A 19799-nucleotide genomic window follows, 5' to 3' on the forward strand; every position below is an offset into this window, starting at 1 on the left:
ATCCAGAATTGCCCCCTCGGCCAGACAAAGACAACTCTTTGGGATTCACTTTTATGCACAGGTACAAACAAGTTATACCTCACTGCTGACGTATTAGGTTTCCAACTCCTGTTGCTTAGTTATCCTTCCACCCCTACCTTGTACAAGGGGAGTTTGATCACCATCTTTCATACTGTCAGTTTAGACCTGGTCATGATATCAGTATCTTAGATGCCTATAGACAAATGCAAGAAGTATAGGGAATAAGCAGGAAGAACTTGAAGTGCTAGTAAATAAACACAACTATACCATAGCTGGTATCACAGAAACTTGGTGGGATAATACACATGACTGGAATATTGGTATAGAAGGGTACAGGTTGCTCAGGAAGGATAGGCAAGGAAAAAAAGGAGGAGGTGTTGCCTTATATATTAAAAATGAATACACTTGGACCGAGGTGAAGATGGACATAGAAGACAGACTTGTTGAGAGTCTCTGGGTTAGGTTAAAAGGGATAAAAAATAAGAGTGATATCATACTAGTGGTCTACTAGGATGTGTCTAGACTACAGGGTTTTGTCAACAAAAGTGGACTTTTGTCGACAAAACTATACCTGCGTCTACACTACCGCTGAGTTCTGTCGACATAATGTCAGGGAGTTTTGTCGACGGTGGTAAACTTCATTCTACGAGGAATAACACCTTTTGTCGACAGAGTTCTGTTGACAGAAGGCGTTATTGCATCTACACTGTCCTTTGTGTCTACACTCTCATGTCAACAAAGCAGCTTGCTTTGTCGACAGCACTGGATGTAGTCTAGATGCTCTTTGTTGACAGAAGCTTTGTTGACAGTATCTGTTGACAAAAGCTCTGTCGACAAAAGCCTGTAGTCTAGACGTACCCCTACAGACCACCTACCCAGGCAGAAGAGGTGGATGAGGCTTTTTTTAAACAACAAAATCATCCAAAGCGCAGGATTTGGTGGTGATGGAGGACTTCAACTAACCAGACATATGTTGGGAAACTAACAAAGCAGGTCACAGATTATCCAACAAGTTCTTGGACTGCATTAAAGACATTTTTTTAATTTCAGAAGGCTGAGAAAGCTACTGCGGGGGAGAGCTGTTCTAGATTTGATTTTAACAAATAGGGAGGAACTGGTTGAGAATTTGAAAGTGGAAGGCAGCTTGGGAGAAAGTGACCATGAAATCATAGAGTTGATGATTCTAAGGAATGGTGGAAGGGAGAACAGCAAAATAAAAACAATGGATTTCAGGAAGGCGGAATTTGATAAGCTCAAAGAGCTGGTAGATAAGGTCCCATGGGAAGCAAAACAATAACAGGAAACTTGGAAATGGCAGAGGTGCTTTATGACTTCTTTGCTTCCATTTTCATCAAGAAAATAGTGACGGGATATCTAACATAGTGAATGCTAATGGAAATGGGGTAGGTTTAGAAATTAAAATAAAAAAGAGCAAATTAAAATTACTTAGAAAAATTAGATGTCTGCAAGTCACCAGGGCATGATGAAATGCATCCTAGAATATTCAAGGAGCTGATTGAGGAGGTATCTCAGTCTTTAGCTATCATCTTTGAAGAGTCATGGAAGTTGGGAGAGATTCCAGAAGACCAAAAAAGGGCAAATATAGTGCCTATCTATGAAAAAGGAAAATAAGAACAACCCAGGAAACTATAGACCAGTCAGTTTAACTTCTGTGCCAAGGAAGATAATGGAGCAAATAATTAAGGAATTAATCTGCAAACATCTGGAAGATAATAAGGTGATAGGTAACAGCCAGCATGGATTTATAAAGAACAAATCATGTAATAACCAATCTGATAGCTTTCTTTGATAGGATAATATGTCTTGTGGATAAAGGAGAAGCGGTGAACGTGGTACACCTAGACTACGTCTACACTGGCCCCTTCTCTGGAAGAGGCATGCTAATTTCAAACTTTGGAATAGGGAAATCCGCGGGGGCTTTAAATATCCCCCGCGGGATTGAAATAAACATGTCCGCCGCTTTTTTTCCGGCTTGGGGAAAAGCCGGAAAAAAGCATCTAGACTGGCGCGATCCTCCGGAATAAAGCCCTTTTCCGGAGGATCTCTTATTCCTACTTTCCAAGCCGGAAAAAAAGCTTCCTAACTGTCAGGGTGGTAAACACTAAAATAACCTTAGGAGCTTATTTTATAACCTAATAGAATTTACTGATAGGAAGCTCTCTCGAGAAGCAACGTTAATTATTGAATGGAGAGAGCTAAAGCCAATGGGCGAAGCCTAAAAAACTAAAAAAATATGCCAAAATTGTTGTAGCATTTTAATCACAAAAAGTAGCTAATATTTTGAAATGCAGAAGTTGCAAGAGGAGGTCGTTGTAAATCACAGGTGCAATTGGTCGGTTAATCTTTTTGGTTTACATAAGCACATTATAGTTACTCAGGACTATTGTAACTCTTCTGACTTTATTGGCATGATAGTTTTGCATGTCAGAGCTGAATATAGCTTGGAGTTTTTTTGTTTGAGAATTTAATTGGATTTTGTGCATCGGGCAATAATACAGAATAAGAGCTTCAAAACGCAGGTACTAACATTAACTATGCAGATCCATGTTTATCCAAAATTCTTGGAGAAAGTGTCTGTGTTAGAGATGGTAGATGTTTTTAAAATGACTTTTTAAAAAAAATATAAAAGATTATTTTAACTGAACAATATTAGGGGTAGAGCTAGTCAGGAAATGCATTTTATTCCCATGAAAAATTCAATGAAGAGAAAAATATTTTCAGTTTCAGTTTAAAATTTTCTTCAAATCGTTTTGGGTTTTCATTGAAGAAACAAACATAAGAACATAGAACATAAGAACATAAGAATGGCCACACTGGCTCAGACCACTGGTCCAGCTAGTCCACTATTCTGTCTGCCAACTGTGGTCAATACCAGCTGCCCCTGAGGTAGGGAACACAACAGGTAATCCTCATGTGATCCCTCCCCGTCACCCATTTCCAGACAAACAGAGGCTAGGGACAAAAACATCCTGTGCATACATCAATTCCAGCATCGGCAGAGTAAAATGTAGCATAGGGAATGGTGTTATTCTGGAGGAAATCTATTAGGCCTTCTGACAGGCGGGCAAAGGGGGCAGTTGCCCTAAGACATAGTGATTCGGCTCCAGACTCATTAAATCATTACCAGAGCACCATGCCGTGCATTCTGGGCAAAGCGAAGGGCAGGCAGGAGGGTGCACTGCACTCCACACAGCGCTGAAGGCTGACTGCCCTCAGCCCCATCCCTTCTTGGAGCATGGAGCCTGGCGCCCCTCCTCCCACCTTGTCCAATGCCTCATGGAGGCTGTCAGCTTTGCTGCTAATGAAGTTGGATATTTCAGAATAGATGGTAGATGTGAAAGACCAAAAAAGAGAACACTCATCATTTGAAACTGTATTACCAGATTATTCAGATTTCCCATCTCTTACAGCGGCAATCATAATACTTTTGCTTATGTTAAAAAAGTCAGTACACCCAGTTTCAATACAGCACATCATAATATATGATACTTTACAATCATAATTCTACTTTCCTACTCACATTTTAGGAAATCAAGTTTTCTGTCATAAATAGGGCCCTACCAAATTGACAGTTCACTTGGGTCAATTTCATGTTTATAGGATTTTAAAATAATCAGTGTCATGATTTCAGCTCTTTAAACCTGAAGTTTTACAGTCTTTTAGCTATAGAGGGTGCGTCTACACTGCACTCTGACCTCAATATAAGCTATACAATTTGAATTATACAAATTGAGTAGCTTATTCTGAGTTAATTTCAAAATAGCTTATTTTGTAATTTGGTGCTTTCTACACAGCACCAAATTTCAGAATAAACTGCTATCCCAAAATATCCCTTAATCCTCATGGAATGACGTTTACAGGGATATCGGAATAGCGCGTCCACTATTTTGAAAGGTATTTTGAAACAACAGCACTCTGTCAAGACATGGAATAACTATTTCAGGATACTGGAAGTATCCTGAAGTAGCGCCATAGTGTAGACGTATCCTAGGAGTCCTGATCAAAATGGAGTTGTGGGAGGGTTGCAAGATTATTGCAGGAAGGGTTGTAATACTGCTGCCCCTGTTTCTGCACTGCTGTTGTTGGCAGCACTGCCTTCAGAGCTGGGTGGTTGGAGGGTGGCAGCTGTTGGCCATGAGCTCTGAAGGCAGAGCCATTGTCAGCAGCAGGCGGAAGTAAGGATGGCATGGTATGGTATTGCTACCCTTACATCTATGCTGCTGCCTGTAGAGCTGGGCCTTCAGTCAGTAGCAGCCACTCTCTAGCCACCCAGCTCTGAAGGCAACAGTGCAGAAGTAAGGATGGCAATACTGTAACCTCTCCTAACATAACCGTGTGACCCCTTGCAAGTCCCTTTTGGATCAGGACCCCCCCAATTTAAGAAACACTCCCCTGCATAGGATACAAGCACATTTTATGCTCCATGACACTTTTTTCATGGCGGAGAATTTGGAAGGGCCCTAATGATAAAGACTTACACCATTGGCTGCCAAAGTTCTGCAAGATTTATTGAGGCTGTTGTGTTTATTTGTACATTCAGTAAATGTGTAAGACTTTGTAGTGACTTTAGTGGAGCATTGCTGTGGACTAATACTGTAGTGCTTTTTAATTCAATTCAATTCAATTAGGCATCCCTTTTCTCCTGATGTGAAACTCCCCCACCCCCTTACATTTTTTCCAAGGGTTATTTTAGACTAAACTCTATAATACTTGCTCATCTTCTGAAAACTAAACCTTGTGACAATGTAATCATGCAAATGAGCAATCTTTGCTATATGGAAAATTGTGGACCAAAATCTGCTCCGAGGACCTTTAGTAAAGTCAGTGATGTTTACTCAGATTTCTATTAGCATAATGGAGCGTAATGTGGCCATGAACTACTTCATTCACATTTTCCATAAGATTATTCACTGATAATTCATGTTAACATGACATGAATTGCGTAAACTGGGGATTATTTAGATCTAATACCAGACCTTCCAATACCATTCTGCTCACAGGAGAAAGCACAACATTCTTAGCTGTTTTTTTTTATGTGTGTGCTAATTATGTTACCGGGGTTGCCTTACCCCAAAACTATGATATCTAATCTCTATTTTTCAGGCAATGTGCAGAAATAAATAAGCAGGGGGGACAGCACCTCCGTCTGGTAAATGATTAATACACAAGAGTGGTTCCACTTAAAAATGTTTGTTTTCATTGAGTAAAAAGCCTACCGCAAACTATAGCAAAAGTTGAGAACACACCAAAATATAGTTACCCTAAGTGTGAGATGGTGTGGAGTGACAGTGGCAGAGTTCCAATGACTAGCTCTTCTTTTAGCAGCTGGGGAGGTCTCAGACTCTAAGTTAGTAGAAATCCAAACTTCTCTGAAGTATACACTCTGACTCAACTCTTCATAGGTTTCCCCAGACAAAAGCACTTAATACATAATGGTTCCTAATGGAGAGAGAGGGATGGGGCCTCAGAGAAGGGGTAAAACAAGGCCATGGCCTCCAGGAAAGGGTGTGGCAGGCCAGAGCATGGTGCAAGAGTCCTTGAGATTGTGCAATTAGAAAGTTGGGAACCCTACCAGGCAGGCATGTGGAAACCCTGAGTACTCAAAAAGCATTCCTAGTAGCGCAGCTGGCAACTTGTTGGGTAGAAGCTAGCGCAGGCCCAGCAGTGCCCAGATATCAAGTGTACCATGTCTATGTGGGTGCACCAGGTGTATCCATGGGGATAACTGACCCTGAATCTGTAAATTTCTTACTGGGTGTCCCCTCTCTCCATCACTCACTCTTTCCCACCCTCACTTATGGGGAAGAGTGAGTCACTAGACTGGGGAAAGTGGCTGAGGTGCAGAAGAGGGTGAGGAGTCAGGCTTTGGGAGGGAGTTTGGTGCCGGGTGCTTGCTTAGGTTGGGGCAAAGAGTTGAGGTGCAGGAGCAGGTTGGTACTTATCTTGCGTGGTTGCCGAAAGGGACAAGTACACCCCTCTGGCAGCAGCTCCTATGCAGAGGACACGGGGAGGATCTCTGTGTATTGCTGGCTGCAGGCACCATCCCCACAGCTCCCACTGGCTACAGTTTCTGGCCAATAGGAACTGTGAAGTTGGTGCTCAAGGCGAGGAAAGTACATGGAGATTTATCTACTAAAAAGATGAACTCCCTGTTTGGTCTCTTAATTCAACCAACATTTCATGATTTCTAGCATATACACCTAACCTCTTCTTTGTGCTGGATGCCTTCTTCTTCCGTCTTCTGTACCATTCCTGAGTCTGAGTCTTCATAGTCATTCTCTGTATTGACCAGAACATCCTTTCCAGTGCACTAGTGAGGTTATTTATTATTATTTCTGCATTTCTTTGCATGCATATTTTCCTGTTTCACTTTCCTCCTTCAATGCCTTTTAGACATCCTCAGAACCATAAGAGCTTGCAAAATTCTAGTTAAATATCTATAGTTCTTATTCCTAGTTCTCTGATGCACAAAGAAGCTAAGTTAGTCTATTTCCAACAGTACTGAAATCAGGAGTCAGTTCATGAAAAACTAAGGAGCATGTGGCTTAGAATTCGTATTTTTAATATTCCCAAACTTTAATCATTAGTATCCTCTAAGGAAAAGATTTTACTAGGAGTGAAATAAATAAAATAGTAATTTGTCACTAATTACTTTAAGAACCCACAGCATTTATTATTGAAATAATATCCTTTCTAAAGGCATAGCTTTGAGGTTTTTTAAATGATCCTCAACAATTCCATAATATGGATCTAATTCTACTGAGATGATTTAAAAAATCCTATAGGACAGCCAATATTTATTGTTCAGTTCCATACTATTGTGTCATACAGGATGGAAACATGAAATCTCGCTAAACAGAGATGAACCTTTTGAATATACTAAATCTATTTTGATAATTATTATGATTAACTGTTTAAAATGCTTTTTTTCCTATAATACCAAGATAGGCATGTAAATGATACCAGCCCTTGGACTAATAAATACCCTTCTGGGGGGAGGTTGACTTTTTGCCAGAATTGATTCCTATTAACATATTTAGGAACATTAACTTAACTTAGGATAAGTATTCAAAGCAACATGCTACACATCTCTCTGTGATATCAGCTAAGAATCACTGCTCACCTCTTTTCCTTCATAAATGAATCTCATTCTTTCTCGCAGTCAATAACTCACTTTACCCTTTAATATTTATTTTGAATCTGAAGCACTTTCTTTCCTCCTACATTCCCTTTGTCTTCATCAGACTGTTCATTCTTTCAAACAGGCATGATCTTTTGTTCTGTGTTTGCACATATGATGATTATAGACCTTACAATCTATGGGCCTAATCCTGTATTGTATGGAGGACAGGCAGACTTCTGTGCTGGCACAAAACACCACTGAATTAAATAGGGGACCTGCAGCTATAGTAGTCTTCCTGAATGTTATGAAATGCATAACAAGATTTTAAATAGGGACAACAGCTGAGTTCAGAATATAATGGAGAGGGTTGATGGTAACAAGACAGAACGTTGCTTATGTTGGTTACAGTTTTCTCAATCCCCTGGATTAAAAAAATCAAGTCTTTTTTTAAACAAATCACGAGATCTTAAAAAAAAACATTGTTTTAAAAAATAACTAATATTGGGTTATTTCAATTCTCCCTGTAGTTTTTGAGCTTTCAGAGTGCACATTTTCAAGGTTTTTTGTGACTATGAAGGCCAGAATTTCAGTATTTTGCCCTGTGAAAATTAAGATTTTTCCATAATCCCATAACTCCAGAAGCTGGTGCCCTAAGAACAATACCAAATATGGTAATTCTGATAAAACAGCAGGAGCTGGCAAGAGTATACTTAGCAAAGTATAAGTTGGAGATGGAGCCAGATGAGACTTTCAGAATTTTAATTTCTCTATGCAAAATTTGTCAACATTTTGAATTTCTATGAAAGAAAAATAAACTTGTGCGTGGAGAATTGCACTGAAATGTTATGTTCATGACTTTTCCCCTGTATTTCTGCAAGCTCTGCTTGGAGTTCTTAGTCAAAGTTATAGGAGGATTTAAAGTGAAACAAGTGGAGAATTGCTAGTGGACCACTTGATGGCCATTATCATTTGTCAGTTTGCCATTGGCATCTCAGTTTAACCATGATGGGTTGTTTTTAACCATGATTCTAAAAGCCAGCTTCCTTTCTGGTTTTGGGCAATGCTGTTAAAGAGTCCATGAAACTTTGGCTAAATTTTCTTTTGGCTAGAATATCCTCTTTCTCTAATGCTGTGAAACATCTTGAACTCTAATTGATTTACATCGATAGGAGGTGAAGCCATTCCAATGTAGATGTAGCCCCAGATGTATTGCAAACAAGTACCATACCTCTGAAGTTACTGGGGCTTAGTGCAGTGCAAAGGTGCATATACACTCAGTCAATTTTAGGATTAGGGCAGTGGTCTGGATTCTGTGGGATACAAGATTAAGAACACTCTACAGAAATAGAAGGTGCTGATTACTACAGAATGCTTGCTATAAGAAACTAGAAAACGCTGAAAGCTGAATAAAAGTATTATTGCTATTTCACCAAATTCCAACTTTGGTATGAGTGTGTATCTATCTGCTTCTATTGCTATTTGCAGTTGAACACGTGTTCTTTAGAAAGGTGCATGAAACAGTATATTCATAGAGCATTTTTCTCTTTTATTTTTCTCTACAGTGATGGCTGGGCAGACAGGTATGATGTGACAGACGGGTATCAGCGGGAAGCTGTTGGCGGAATAACGATCAAGCTCCAGTCTCCTGATGTGAAATGGTTTGATGACTATTACCTGCAGCTTCGGCCAGAAACCAATCTCCGAAACCCTTGGTTTCAGGAATTCTGGCAGCACAGGTTCCAGTGCCGGCTGATGGGGTATCCGCAAGAGAATACTAAATACAACAAGACTTGCAACAGTAAGCAGTTGGTTTTATTTATTTATGTATTTATAGATAAAATCACTTAAGTTAAAGACTTGATTTAAGTAGATAATGCCATGCAAGGTCTAAAGGAAGGGATATTGAAATGCAATTTTGATCCAGATCTGCCACTGAGAGGAAAACTAGTAAAAAATGAGAGTTCTAGCCTGCTCAGGAGACCCAAGCACAACTTCCTGACCTGACACTGATTTTCTGTATGACCTGGGCTGGTCATTTAACATAAAAATCTCAAAAGTATCCAAGTGATTTAGAAACCTATATCCCATTTCCAAAATCAACTTAGACACTTAAAACCCAGATTTTTGATGTATGTAGGTACCTGAAAATGCAAAGCAGCAGCTAGTAGGATTTTCAGAAGTGACTAGGCACCCAACTCCCTTCCATTTCCCATTGATTGGGAGTTAGAGGCATGACTATTTTTGAAAAAATCTTACATGTGCCTGTCTGCAGTAACCAAACTACATTTAAATTTAAGTCCCTTAATAATGCATATTTAGTTTAAAGTCATTGCAACTTAGGCTCTTGAATGTTTGTCACTCTTGAAAATTAAATTTAGGCTCCTAATAATCTGTTTACTAACAATTCACGAACAGAAAAAAAGGCCTAAATTTGTGAAGTTGGTCTCACCAAATACCTTGGTCTCACCAAATACCTCTGATGCTTTGTCCAAATCGATGAGCTTAATAAAAAATCTAGATAATACCTTTATTTGCTCTATTGTTGCTGTTTGCATGTAATTAACATAATTCCATGTGGTAAAGATGTAATAGTGACCACTGTTCAGAAGTGATCGATGTCACCAGGTGATTTAAGTTGTCTATTTCAATGCACAATGTTTTGTAAATATGGATTTTATGCTCATTTTCATTGGTTGTCAAAGTGCTCAGTTTCCTAAGTTTTACTGTGATCTAACCATCTTGTGTTAAAACTCGGAAGAAGCACAAGACTGGGCTAATAATACTGGTGTTCACCACACAGAGTTTATTTGAATGTTGCCCTCAGGAGCAAGAGGATTGGGGGCTGCAGCAGCTGTTCTAAAATCCATGGGTTTTTCTCACAATAGTTTCCAGTTCCCAAAAGTCGCATCATGGCTTCCTAATGATGTCAATGAGAGCTCAGCACCTCTGAAAATCTGTCCCTTTATTACATAAGAACATAAAAATATAAGAATGTCCATACTGGGTCAAACCAAAGGTCCATCTAGCTCAGCACCCTGTCTTCTGACAGTGGCCAATGATAGGTGCCCCCAGAAGGAATGAACAGAACAAGTAATCATCAAGTGATCACACCCATTCCTAGCTTCTGACAAAGAAAGGCTAGGGACACCATTCCTACTCATCCTGGCTAATAGCCATTGATGGACCTATCTTCCATGAATTTATCTAGCTCTTTTTTTAACCCTGTTAAAGCCATCACCTTCACAACATCCTCTGGCAAGGAGTTCCCCAGGTTGACTGTGCATTGTCTGAAGAAATATTTCCATTGTTTGTTTTAAACCTGCTATCTATTATTTTAATTTGGTGACCTCTAGCCACTATGCAGAGACCACATAGTCTAAGACAGTGGCAAGAAGATATAGACAAGAAGGTGGTATGAAGAAATCGGTGAAGTAATAGTTTAAAGAATAATTTGGTTAAGAAGCAATAGACTAAGATCACCATGCAAGTGCAGAATTTGACCTATAGTCAACAACTTCATTCTACTGCAGTAACGTCACACTGGTAATAACTATTCATATAAACAATATATTCTAAAATATTGAAATAAGTAATAGGAATTATGCCTATGTGGATGCCAAAATCTTTTAGAATCTGGATTTTGGCACATTCATTTGGCATTCATGCTTGAAAACTCTGGCCTATGCTTTTAAATCCCTGCATACTGAGATGACATGATAGATTCTTTCCCACAAATGCAAAGTGTATAGATTTTAATGGAGTCCACTCACCACAGTGATTCCTCCTTCTGGTCATTACAGGGATTAGACCTACCAGCTGGTGCACCGTCTCCAAATGGCATCTCTCCTGTCATTGTCTCTGACTGCAGACTCACTTCAGTTAAAGTATCAGAGTGTCCTCTTCATTATTTGGCCTTCCAGCTATGTCACCTTTCTGATGGTGAAATATCTCAGTTCTACAGCCACTTCCCCAGGTGCAAATTGCATGGACCCAGGCCTGGCCACTACTCTGAGCCACAACCCAGGAACTCTGTAGATATCAGCCTCCAGGACTTTGCTCAATTGTGTCAATTCCCTGGGCCACTTCTCTGAAGCCACATCTTTTTCTTCACCCTCCTCTCAGGGTAATCAAACAGTAAGCCCTAACAGACAGCTTAAAGCAGGGGTGTCCAAACTTTTTTCAATGAGGGCCAGATTTGATGAAGTGAACATGCGTGAGGGCCGACCATTTTGCCTGACATTCTTTGAACCGTTAAAATTAAATGCAAATTAACTATTTTATGCAAAGTTTATTGCAAACGGCATACTTTTCATTTCGTCACATGGATGACAAATCTAAACAGGTGTTAAATCACTCTGCCTTTCATATCTGAAGGCCAGATGAAAAAAAAATCCAGGAAGCTGAAATATACGTCAGGAACATTGTAAAGTACATTACATATTATTGGTAATAAAGGTTGTCTGTCAACTTTTAAGTTCAAAAAATATGAACAGGAACATAACACCAAGTATACATGTTGTGTCCAAATATATTTATAACTGATTTAGACCAACTGACATTAACTGAGATTTTACAATGTATTCATCTCAATACATATGGATTCGTTGGGGGCCATAAAAGATAGATATTGCCAAATTACCTGGGGGGCCGTATTAAACCGGAACACGGGCCGCAATTGGCCCGCGGGCCGGACTTTGGACATGCCTGGCTTAAAGGCTTCTTAAAGGTCTTGTTCCTCCAGAGTCCAGACCTTACCAGCAACTGCTCTGTCCAAGGTGCTACCTTTCCAGCAGCCCACTAAGAATAAAGTCCTCAGTCTTCAGCTCCCCACAGCAACAGTCTTTGGCCTTGCAGATACTTTTATGTTATTCCACTAGGGACTGATTGGCTACTCTGTGCATACTCCCACCAATTGGCGGCTTCCCATGCAGCCTTGCTAGGCTGCTTGAAGGACTCACCTCCACTGCTCCCAGGAGGCCTCCATTAACCCATGGCACTCTGGGATGAAGTGAACAATTCATCACAAGATTATGAGTGATGCTGGCCTTGTAGATCTCATTTTGGAGTAGTACATATTCACTGTTGCACAATCATTATTTATTAGGGCTGAAGGAAAATCAGTGAGCCATGCAAAAATGAAAATGTGAAGATAAAGTAAAGAGCATGTGAAAAACAGTCCCAAATGAATATAATTTTATTTAATTTCTATCAGCTTCTGATAAGTTTCCATCTTTTCACATATATTTTGACTCATGCTGAGGTAAACATTTTAGTATCCAGCCATTTTTCATTTGCATATTGAATATATTTACATAACCCAAATGGGTGCCACTGCTCCTGCTGTTGCTAAAGGTAACGATTTTCTGCCCAGCTGGAGCACTACTGAAAGAGAGAAGTTTGCAGACTTATCTGACTCTATGCTCAGAGTTATCAATTCCTTGTCACAGGAGAATTGATGTGACCTACCTAAGTAGATTTTCATTATATAGATGCAGGTCAGCTACATAGTTTGGCTCCAACTCTGAGCTTTGCAAAGTTGAGATGTGTTCTGATCTGGGACTTTAATGCAAACAAATCTCCATTTTTTAGAGTCGATCAGAGAAGAAAGCAGCCAAGAGCGAGGAGTGCTGTATACTATACTATATTCGACAGGTGAAAGATACTTGTCATATTCCTGGTTTTAAAACTTTCATAGCCCAATCTCTTGAACAAATTTCTTCCTGCTTTTTTTCTAAATCTGCAAACTCCTCTGAATGATGACTTCAAAGATAACACTCATTTTCTTTCACCCAGTCCTCCCAACTCCCTCCCCCTTTGCATGTCAGTATCCTTTGATATTGTACATGATGATTTGATTCCTTACAACATCATTCCTTCTTTCATTCTCCATTGACTACATATTTCAACATGAACCTTAACAACTCCATGGAATATTTAATGTTATGGCCCAGGTAGATGGAGTCTCTCTGTCCTTAAGAAATAATGTAAACTATAACATAAATAGATGTATGTCCTTTAATGTTTTTTACCTGATGGCTTAATTGGACCAACTGTTTTATTTTTTTTTCCAGCAACATATTTTCCCTGATGAAAAATCACTGTTCTGCAAATACAGCATGTTTTGTTCATACATTTAATATGCTTCTGTGTGCATGAGAGTGACTCTTGCATTGTGAATTATGGTCAAAGAAACTGAGTTCTGAAGAAGCTGAATGGATAATCATGCTCTTTAAGACAACCACAACCACACTAAAATCACCAATGAGTAGTACGAGCTGAGGATTTACTTGTATTATTCTCAGGCTGAGTTACATTTAGAATGTGTCACCACAAAATTAGTCTTTTCATTATTTCAATTTGATTGTAATGGTTTCTGAATCAAAGGGACAGATTTTCAAATATATGTAGGCACCTAAGGATTCACATATTAGTGCCTTGAGCACTTTTGAAAATCACAGCTTTAGGTGCCTGCAAATCTTTGAAAATTCTTTACTGGAGATAATATTGTATGGTGGCTGTTATATTGAAAATCTGCTGCAATGGTAACAGCATCACTAGCAATACACATCAGTCCAAGAGTGAAAATTAGAGCTGGTCAAAAAATTCTCAGAGGTGCTGAAACTGAAAACTATCTCTGGAATGTTTATGTGATTTCACTTTCAAGAGAAAAAGTGTAAACCCAGCCATTTTGATTTTCTCATTTCAACTTTTATGATAATGATAATATTCTATTAGAATATTATAAATTGACATTATTCAAATTAAACTTTTCAATGTTCCTAAAACAATCTTAGGGGGAATTTCAGTCCTTTGACAGAATTTAAGGAGAGGGCATATTTGTGTTTGAACAGTGCCTTGCATACTGAGGCTCCATTGGTTCATCCCTAGGGTGCTACTATAATAAGTAGTATGCATAGTAACTGTCACTAACTTAATATGAACACAATATAAAAATCATTTAATTCATAGTTAAAGTTTATTTGTTTTGGAGGAGACCCTTGAGGAACATCCATTTTTTCCATCTACTTTTCTCCACTTGGGCACGCTCAGTCATAGCAACAACTCCTGACAAGGTTCAGAGGAATGGACCTAGTTCAAGAGATTATCAAAATTACCTTGCTCATTAACCAGAGGGGATGTTCAAGAGGGATACAAAGTGCGTCATTGCATCAGGCCTGAGCATGTTCTCTCTACAGTGCTTCCAGTTCCTGCTGGCTGGAAAAAAGTTAGAAGCCAAACTCTGATTATTCCCATATAATACCACTGAATACCATCAGGTTGACTCTACTTGCTTGTTTGATTTTTTTTCTCCTTAGAGTTTAACCAACTGTTCTCATCATGAGTGAGATAGCAGGAAATTCCTCAAATTGGAGCACTGGGGAATGCAGTCTGTTTCCTTCTTTTAAAATTCTTCCCTTTTGGGAATGTGCAAGACAGAGCATGTAAATTCTGGAAATCATGCAGCATGTAATTGAAAAGGATTGTATAGTTTCTATGCACATTTTAAGCCAGCACATGGAATTTTCACAAGGGGCATTCTTGTCTATTTAATAATTCTGCAGGATGGTATGAAATAGAATTTCATGGGTTTTCTCCATTAGATTCTATTGATTATTGAAGAGTAATTTCTAGTGAATGCTATTGGTTTCATCCTCATTAAAATCTACAGTATTCTTCCACAAGAGAAGGAACTAAATGCCCTAACTTATACTCATAAAGACCCCAAATTAGGAAGATCCCTAGTGAAAAGATAATAGTACTTCAGCATCCGCCATCATATGTATGTTCCATTCAAAGACAATAGGATTTAAGTACATGCTTGGAAGTTAACTGCATGCTTAAATGCTGATCTAAATGGGGATAGATTTAAGGATGTTCATAAGTGCTTTCCAAAATCAGGGCCTAAGACACAGTTTGCCAGGTATTTAAGCATGTGCCTTACCTCAAGTACATGTATAGTCTCACTGAGGAAAGTGGGAATACCCATATACTTAAGCTTAGGCATGTGCTTAAATAACCTTGGTGAAATGGGACTCAGGTCACTTTAGACTTTAGAAATGCAGACCAAGTATAACGTTTGGTTCCAGCTCTGAATTTTCCCAAAATTTGGGCATATTTTCATTTGCAACTTTAATGCAAACAACTCTCCATATTTTAGTATTTAATATTAAGAGAATTTATTCCCTTCACATCGGTTTTTAGATTTTCTCTAGCTACAGAGCTCTGGTGCATTGCAGACTGACAGCCACATGCTGTGGGACAAATTTGCCCCTCTGTGGCAAGTGGAAGCAATCACATGTAGAGGAAATGCTTTTCCCAGCAACAGAAACCATATTAAAACTCTCAGAACAGCTAATTCCCTCAGATTTCCTTTGACGATTGCTAGCAGCCTTATTACAATTTATCAGGTGAGCTGAGTGATATCAAATGTGTAAAGAAAGTAATTTTATAAAACAGCAGCACAATGCCTAATAACAAGAGTTCCCACAACTCAGATTTAAGTTATTAAATGTTCAAGTTGTCATGTATAATAAGGCAATTGGACTATCATTTTTAAATAAAAATTATTGCTGGTGCACATCAGATTCATTCTTTTGGCCACTCTAATTAACAGCACAGTTTGTGAGCCATTAATTTTGAGGCTGAGTAATTGGATAAAGGTGTGTGCATTGTAATGTAATACACTTGTTCAATTTTCCACTTAATTTAAATTCATATGAATTTTACATGTAATTTTTCATTACAGTTATTACACCTATTATTTTTAATTAGGAAAAAAACATTACCTCAGGAGAATGAAACAAATAAGTAGCATGGTTTTTTTTAAAGTTCATGATCAGTGATAGACCATAGAAAATTTGATTTTCAGAGAAGTTGTGTGCCCACCACTTTACCCACAGTTTATAGGAGCTGTGGGAGCACAGCATTTCTGAAAATCGGGGTCAGACAAGAAAGAGGGAAAGATCTTTTATGTCACATTATTCATCTTTTACACAAGCTTTTCTGAACCATTTTTAAAATGGTTTTCAGTTACAAGTAAAGTAGACTTATTTTCCTGCTGGTGAACGTTGCACCATTTGTACACTGTGGACATGATTAAGCACTAGATTGTAATCCTTTTATGCTGCCCAAGTAAGGGCCAAGCACTTTGGTGCACTCCTCAATGGCAGGGAACGAACCAAACTGTTTTTCAGGACCACCATCTGGACCCTGATCCTCAAAGATGGATGGAATCTGAGCTAATTATTTTACTGACACAGATTATTCTGTGCCATCTCTGGTGCTCTGACTGGTGCATTGGCAGGATAGAGCCTTCAAAGGAGAGGGAGTAGCCAGTACCATCTGGCAGCAGCTACTTCCCTTCTGTACTGGCTATGGGGATGCATGTAGCTCCCTATGTTCCCCAATGCAGGAACCCTTCATAGAGCTGATCATGAATTTTTAATGACTTTATTTCCATCAGAAAAAGCTGATTCATGGAAAACAAAACATTTCACAGAAACGTATCAGTTGTGATTAAACTTCTCTTAAGAAGGTTTGCAGGTCCAGGGCAGACCTTTAAGGATTCATGTGTGGCTGAAATCAGAATAACAACTCTTCGGAAATCATATGGTGGAGCTCATTGTTTATTCCCATTGCATATCAAATTGTAGTGCCATGTTCACAGCTCATGCCGTTTCTGTCTCCTTGAAATGAGGTTGGCACTCACCTCATGCAAGCACCCTCATCTGGCTGAGTGCAGGTTCCTGCTGACAGAGGGTTCTGGGGTTGGCAGATCCCCATCTAGACTGCCGCACTGTGCCGACAAACAGCTGATCGGCACAGCGTGGCGGCCATTTTGATGTAAATTTTGATTTAAATCGCTGCTTCATTCCCCTTTGTCATGCTGCCTCATCTACATGGCTCCGTCGACGGAGCCATGTAGTCTTGACACACCCCGGATGAGAGTGATATCTCGAGTGCTTCCCCTCCTGGAGACAACTCCTTTGTCCTTATCTCAGGACTTTATCTTCCAATACAACACGTTAGTCTACAGCAGCTCCCCACGTCCAGCTTCCTATGGTACTGCTGCTCCTAAGCTGCTAAGCTTTGCAGCTCCTTTTGTAGGCCTCCCAGGCCCTTGATTGGCTGTTTTCATCTGTCTCCACTCTAACATCCTGGACGACTTCTCTATGGCCCTTTCTGGGCTCAGAGCTTAGTTCGCCCTTTTACACTCCTGTATAATCGCTAGTGATAAAGATGGCTGTTAGTTGACAATTTTGTTGAAGATAAATGGTGCAGAGTGGCATCCAGTCTAGTCTTTGTTGCCTTTATTACCACTGCCAATGTGTTGCTTACATTAGTAGTTATAAATCAGTCCACTGTAGGGTGCCCCTAAATGTGATTAGGACTAAAATAGGCCAAAGGACCAAGTTTAAAAGGAAGAAAAAAAGTTAAGCAGACTAACATTCAGCATTACTAATTCTTGCAAGCTTGCATAAAGTGCTGAATAATGACAAAATAGATAACGCAATGGGACACAATGGGGAATTATAAGATCTTGGAAGATAAATGAATAGATGGTGAAGGTTATTAATGTCATCTAGCTATAAATATACTCTGGATATAAAAACCAATGATATTGAGCAGAATATGAAAGAAATAGCTTAAAAACAATACAGGAGAGACATGTATGAAAGATGAAACACCAGGTTAAGGGAAGCAGTCGAAAAATAAAGGATTTAAAGTAAGAGATTAGTAGCAAAGCAATAAAGGCAAATGAAAATTTAAATTAAAACCTTTTCCATGGACTTTAAAATCAAGAGGTCACTAAGGGCATGTCTACACAAGAAATTATTTTGAAATAAGTAAAATCGATATAACTCCTGATTTAACAAAATCGAAATAGTGTGTACCCAATATGGGGAAGTATCGAAATTAGTAAGAATTATTCTGAAATAGCGTGTCAACACTGATTGGATCCTGCCTCAGACTTAGAGCCCCAGGAAGTACTCTCGGGAGGGAACCAGGAGAGCGGATACTTCCTGTGGCTGCGTGGTCAGGCAAGCTGTGACACATGCTTTCAGGGGCCTCTCACACACCATTTCTCCACTGCCTCCCCCCTGGCAGGACCCAAAAGTGTCTCAGTGGGCATGTGCCATCTCATACTCTGGATGCCCTTGCAGATGTCGCAACACTCACAGCATGGAGCCAGCGCGGCTGCAAAGCAGTGCCAGGCTCTTGGGCCACGTGCTGTGCCTCATGGCACAGTACTTCAAGACCGCCCCCATATTGCTCCAGCAGGATGAGGACAAGGACCTGAAGGATGAACCCCAGCATGGACCACAAGCCCTGCTCATCCAGGATCTAGTGCTCCTGCTGCTGCGCATGCCCCTCAATGCCCTGGACTGGTGGTACCACATCATCATGCCCGGATGGAATGACCAGCAGTGGCTGCAGAACTTCCACGTGTGGAAGGCCACCTTCCTCGTGCTCTGCAAATGGCTTGCCCCTGCCCTCAGGTGACAGGACACCTGCATGCAATCCACCATCCCCATGCAGAAGTGTGTGGCCATTGCACTCTGGAAACTTGCCATGCCAGACAGCTACTTCTCCATTGGGAACCAGTTCAGCATGGGGAAATCCACACTCAGGGCCATGCTCATACAAGTAGTGAAGGCCATCAACCACCTGCTGCTATGGACGGTCATCACTCTGGGGAACTTGACCAACATTGTAGATGGCTTTGCCACCTGGGGCTTCACCAACTGTGAGGAGGGCCATAGACAGCACACCCCATCCTGGCCCCCGACCACCATGCCTCAGATGACATCAACAGAAAGGGGTACTTCATGGTGCTGCAGGCCCTCATGGATAACAAGGAATGCTTTACCAACATCAATGTCAGCTGGTCGGGAAAGGCACACGACGCCCACATCTTCTGGAACTCCTGCCTTTCTGAAAGATGCACACCAGCACTTTTTTCCCTGACTGCACCATGAGAGTCGGAGTGGTAGACATACCCATGTGCCTCTTGGGTGACAGAGCCTACCCCTTGCTCCCCTGGAACCCTACATGAGCAAACTTCACCCCAGAAAGGAGCACTTCAACACCAGGATGAGCAGGTGCCACATAGTCATGGAATGTGTGTTCAACCATTTAAAGGGCCTCAGCGAGGCTATGTCTAGACTACAGGCTTCTTGAGCAAGAAGATTTTTCAAAATAACAATTTTAAAGTTAACGTTATTCCCTGAGGAAAGCAGGAATACAGATTTCAAAATAACCAGTCCATTATTTAGAAACAAAAGGCCTGGTAATGTAAATGCTCTGATTATAAATTTGACCTAAGGAGGATTATTTTGAAATAACTCCCTAGTGTAGAACAGGGTCTTAACACAAGGACATAGGAATTGCCCTACAGACCTGCAAGAACAGAAGTCACCACTGCAGGTCAGGTGCAGAACATCTCCAGCATCATGTGAAAAGTCAGGTCAGAGACCTCCTTTTGTCCATTGTAGAATATACTTGAAAATAAACAATTCATATGCTGAAGGGCCACCGGGTAGTGTGTGAGAGGTTGGGGGTCAATGGTGAAACTAACTGTGTGCTTCAAATTAGCACATTTGTTCTTTTTCTCCCAGGATTGTGGTTTTAG

General features: G+C 40.1%; 1 protein-coding gene across 1 annotated transcript in view; it reads left to right on the forward strand.

The window, feature by feature from the left end:
* GRM5 (glutamate metabotropic receptor 5) overlaps positions 1 to 19799 on the forward strand; it is a 222356-nt gene that overhangs the window by 134137 nt on the left and 68420 nt on the right. The window contains exon 2 of the mRNA XM_014571135.4: positions 8728 to 8963. Coding sequence (XP_014426621.2) covers positions 8728 to 8963 — 236 coding nt within the window. The remainder of the gene's footprint in view (positions 1 to 8727; positions 8964 to 19799) is intronic.

This window comes from Pelodiscus sinensis, chromosome 1 (genome assembly GCF_052426305.1).
Source record: "Pelodiscus sinensis isolate ZL-2025 chromosome 1, ASM5242630v1, whole genome shotgun sequence".
NCBI classification, from domain to species: domain Eukaryota; kingdom Metazoa; phylum Chordata; order Testudines; family Trionychidae; genus Pelodiscus; species Pelodiscus sinensis.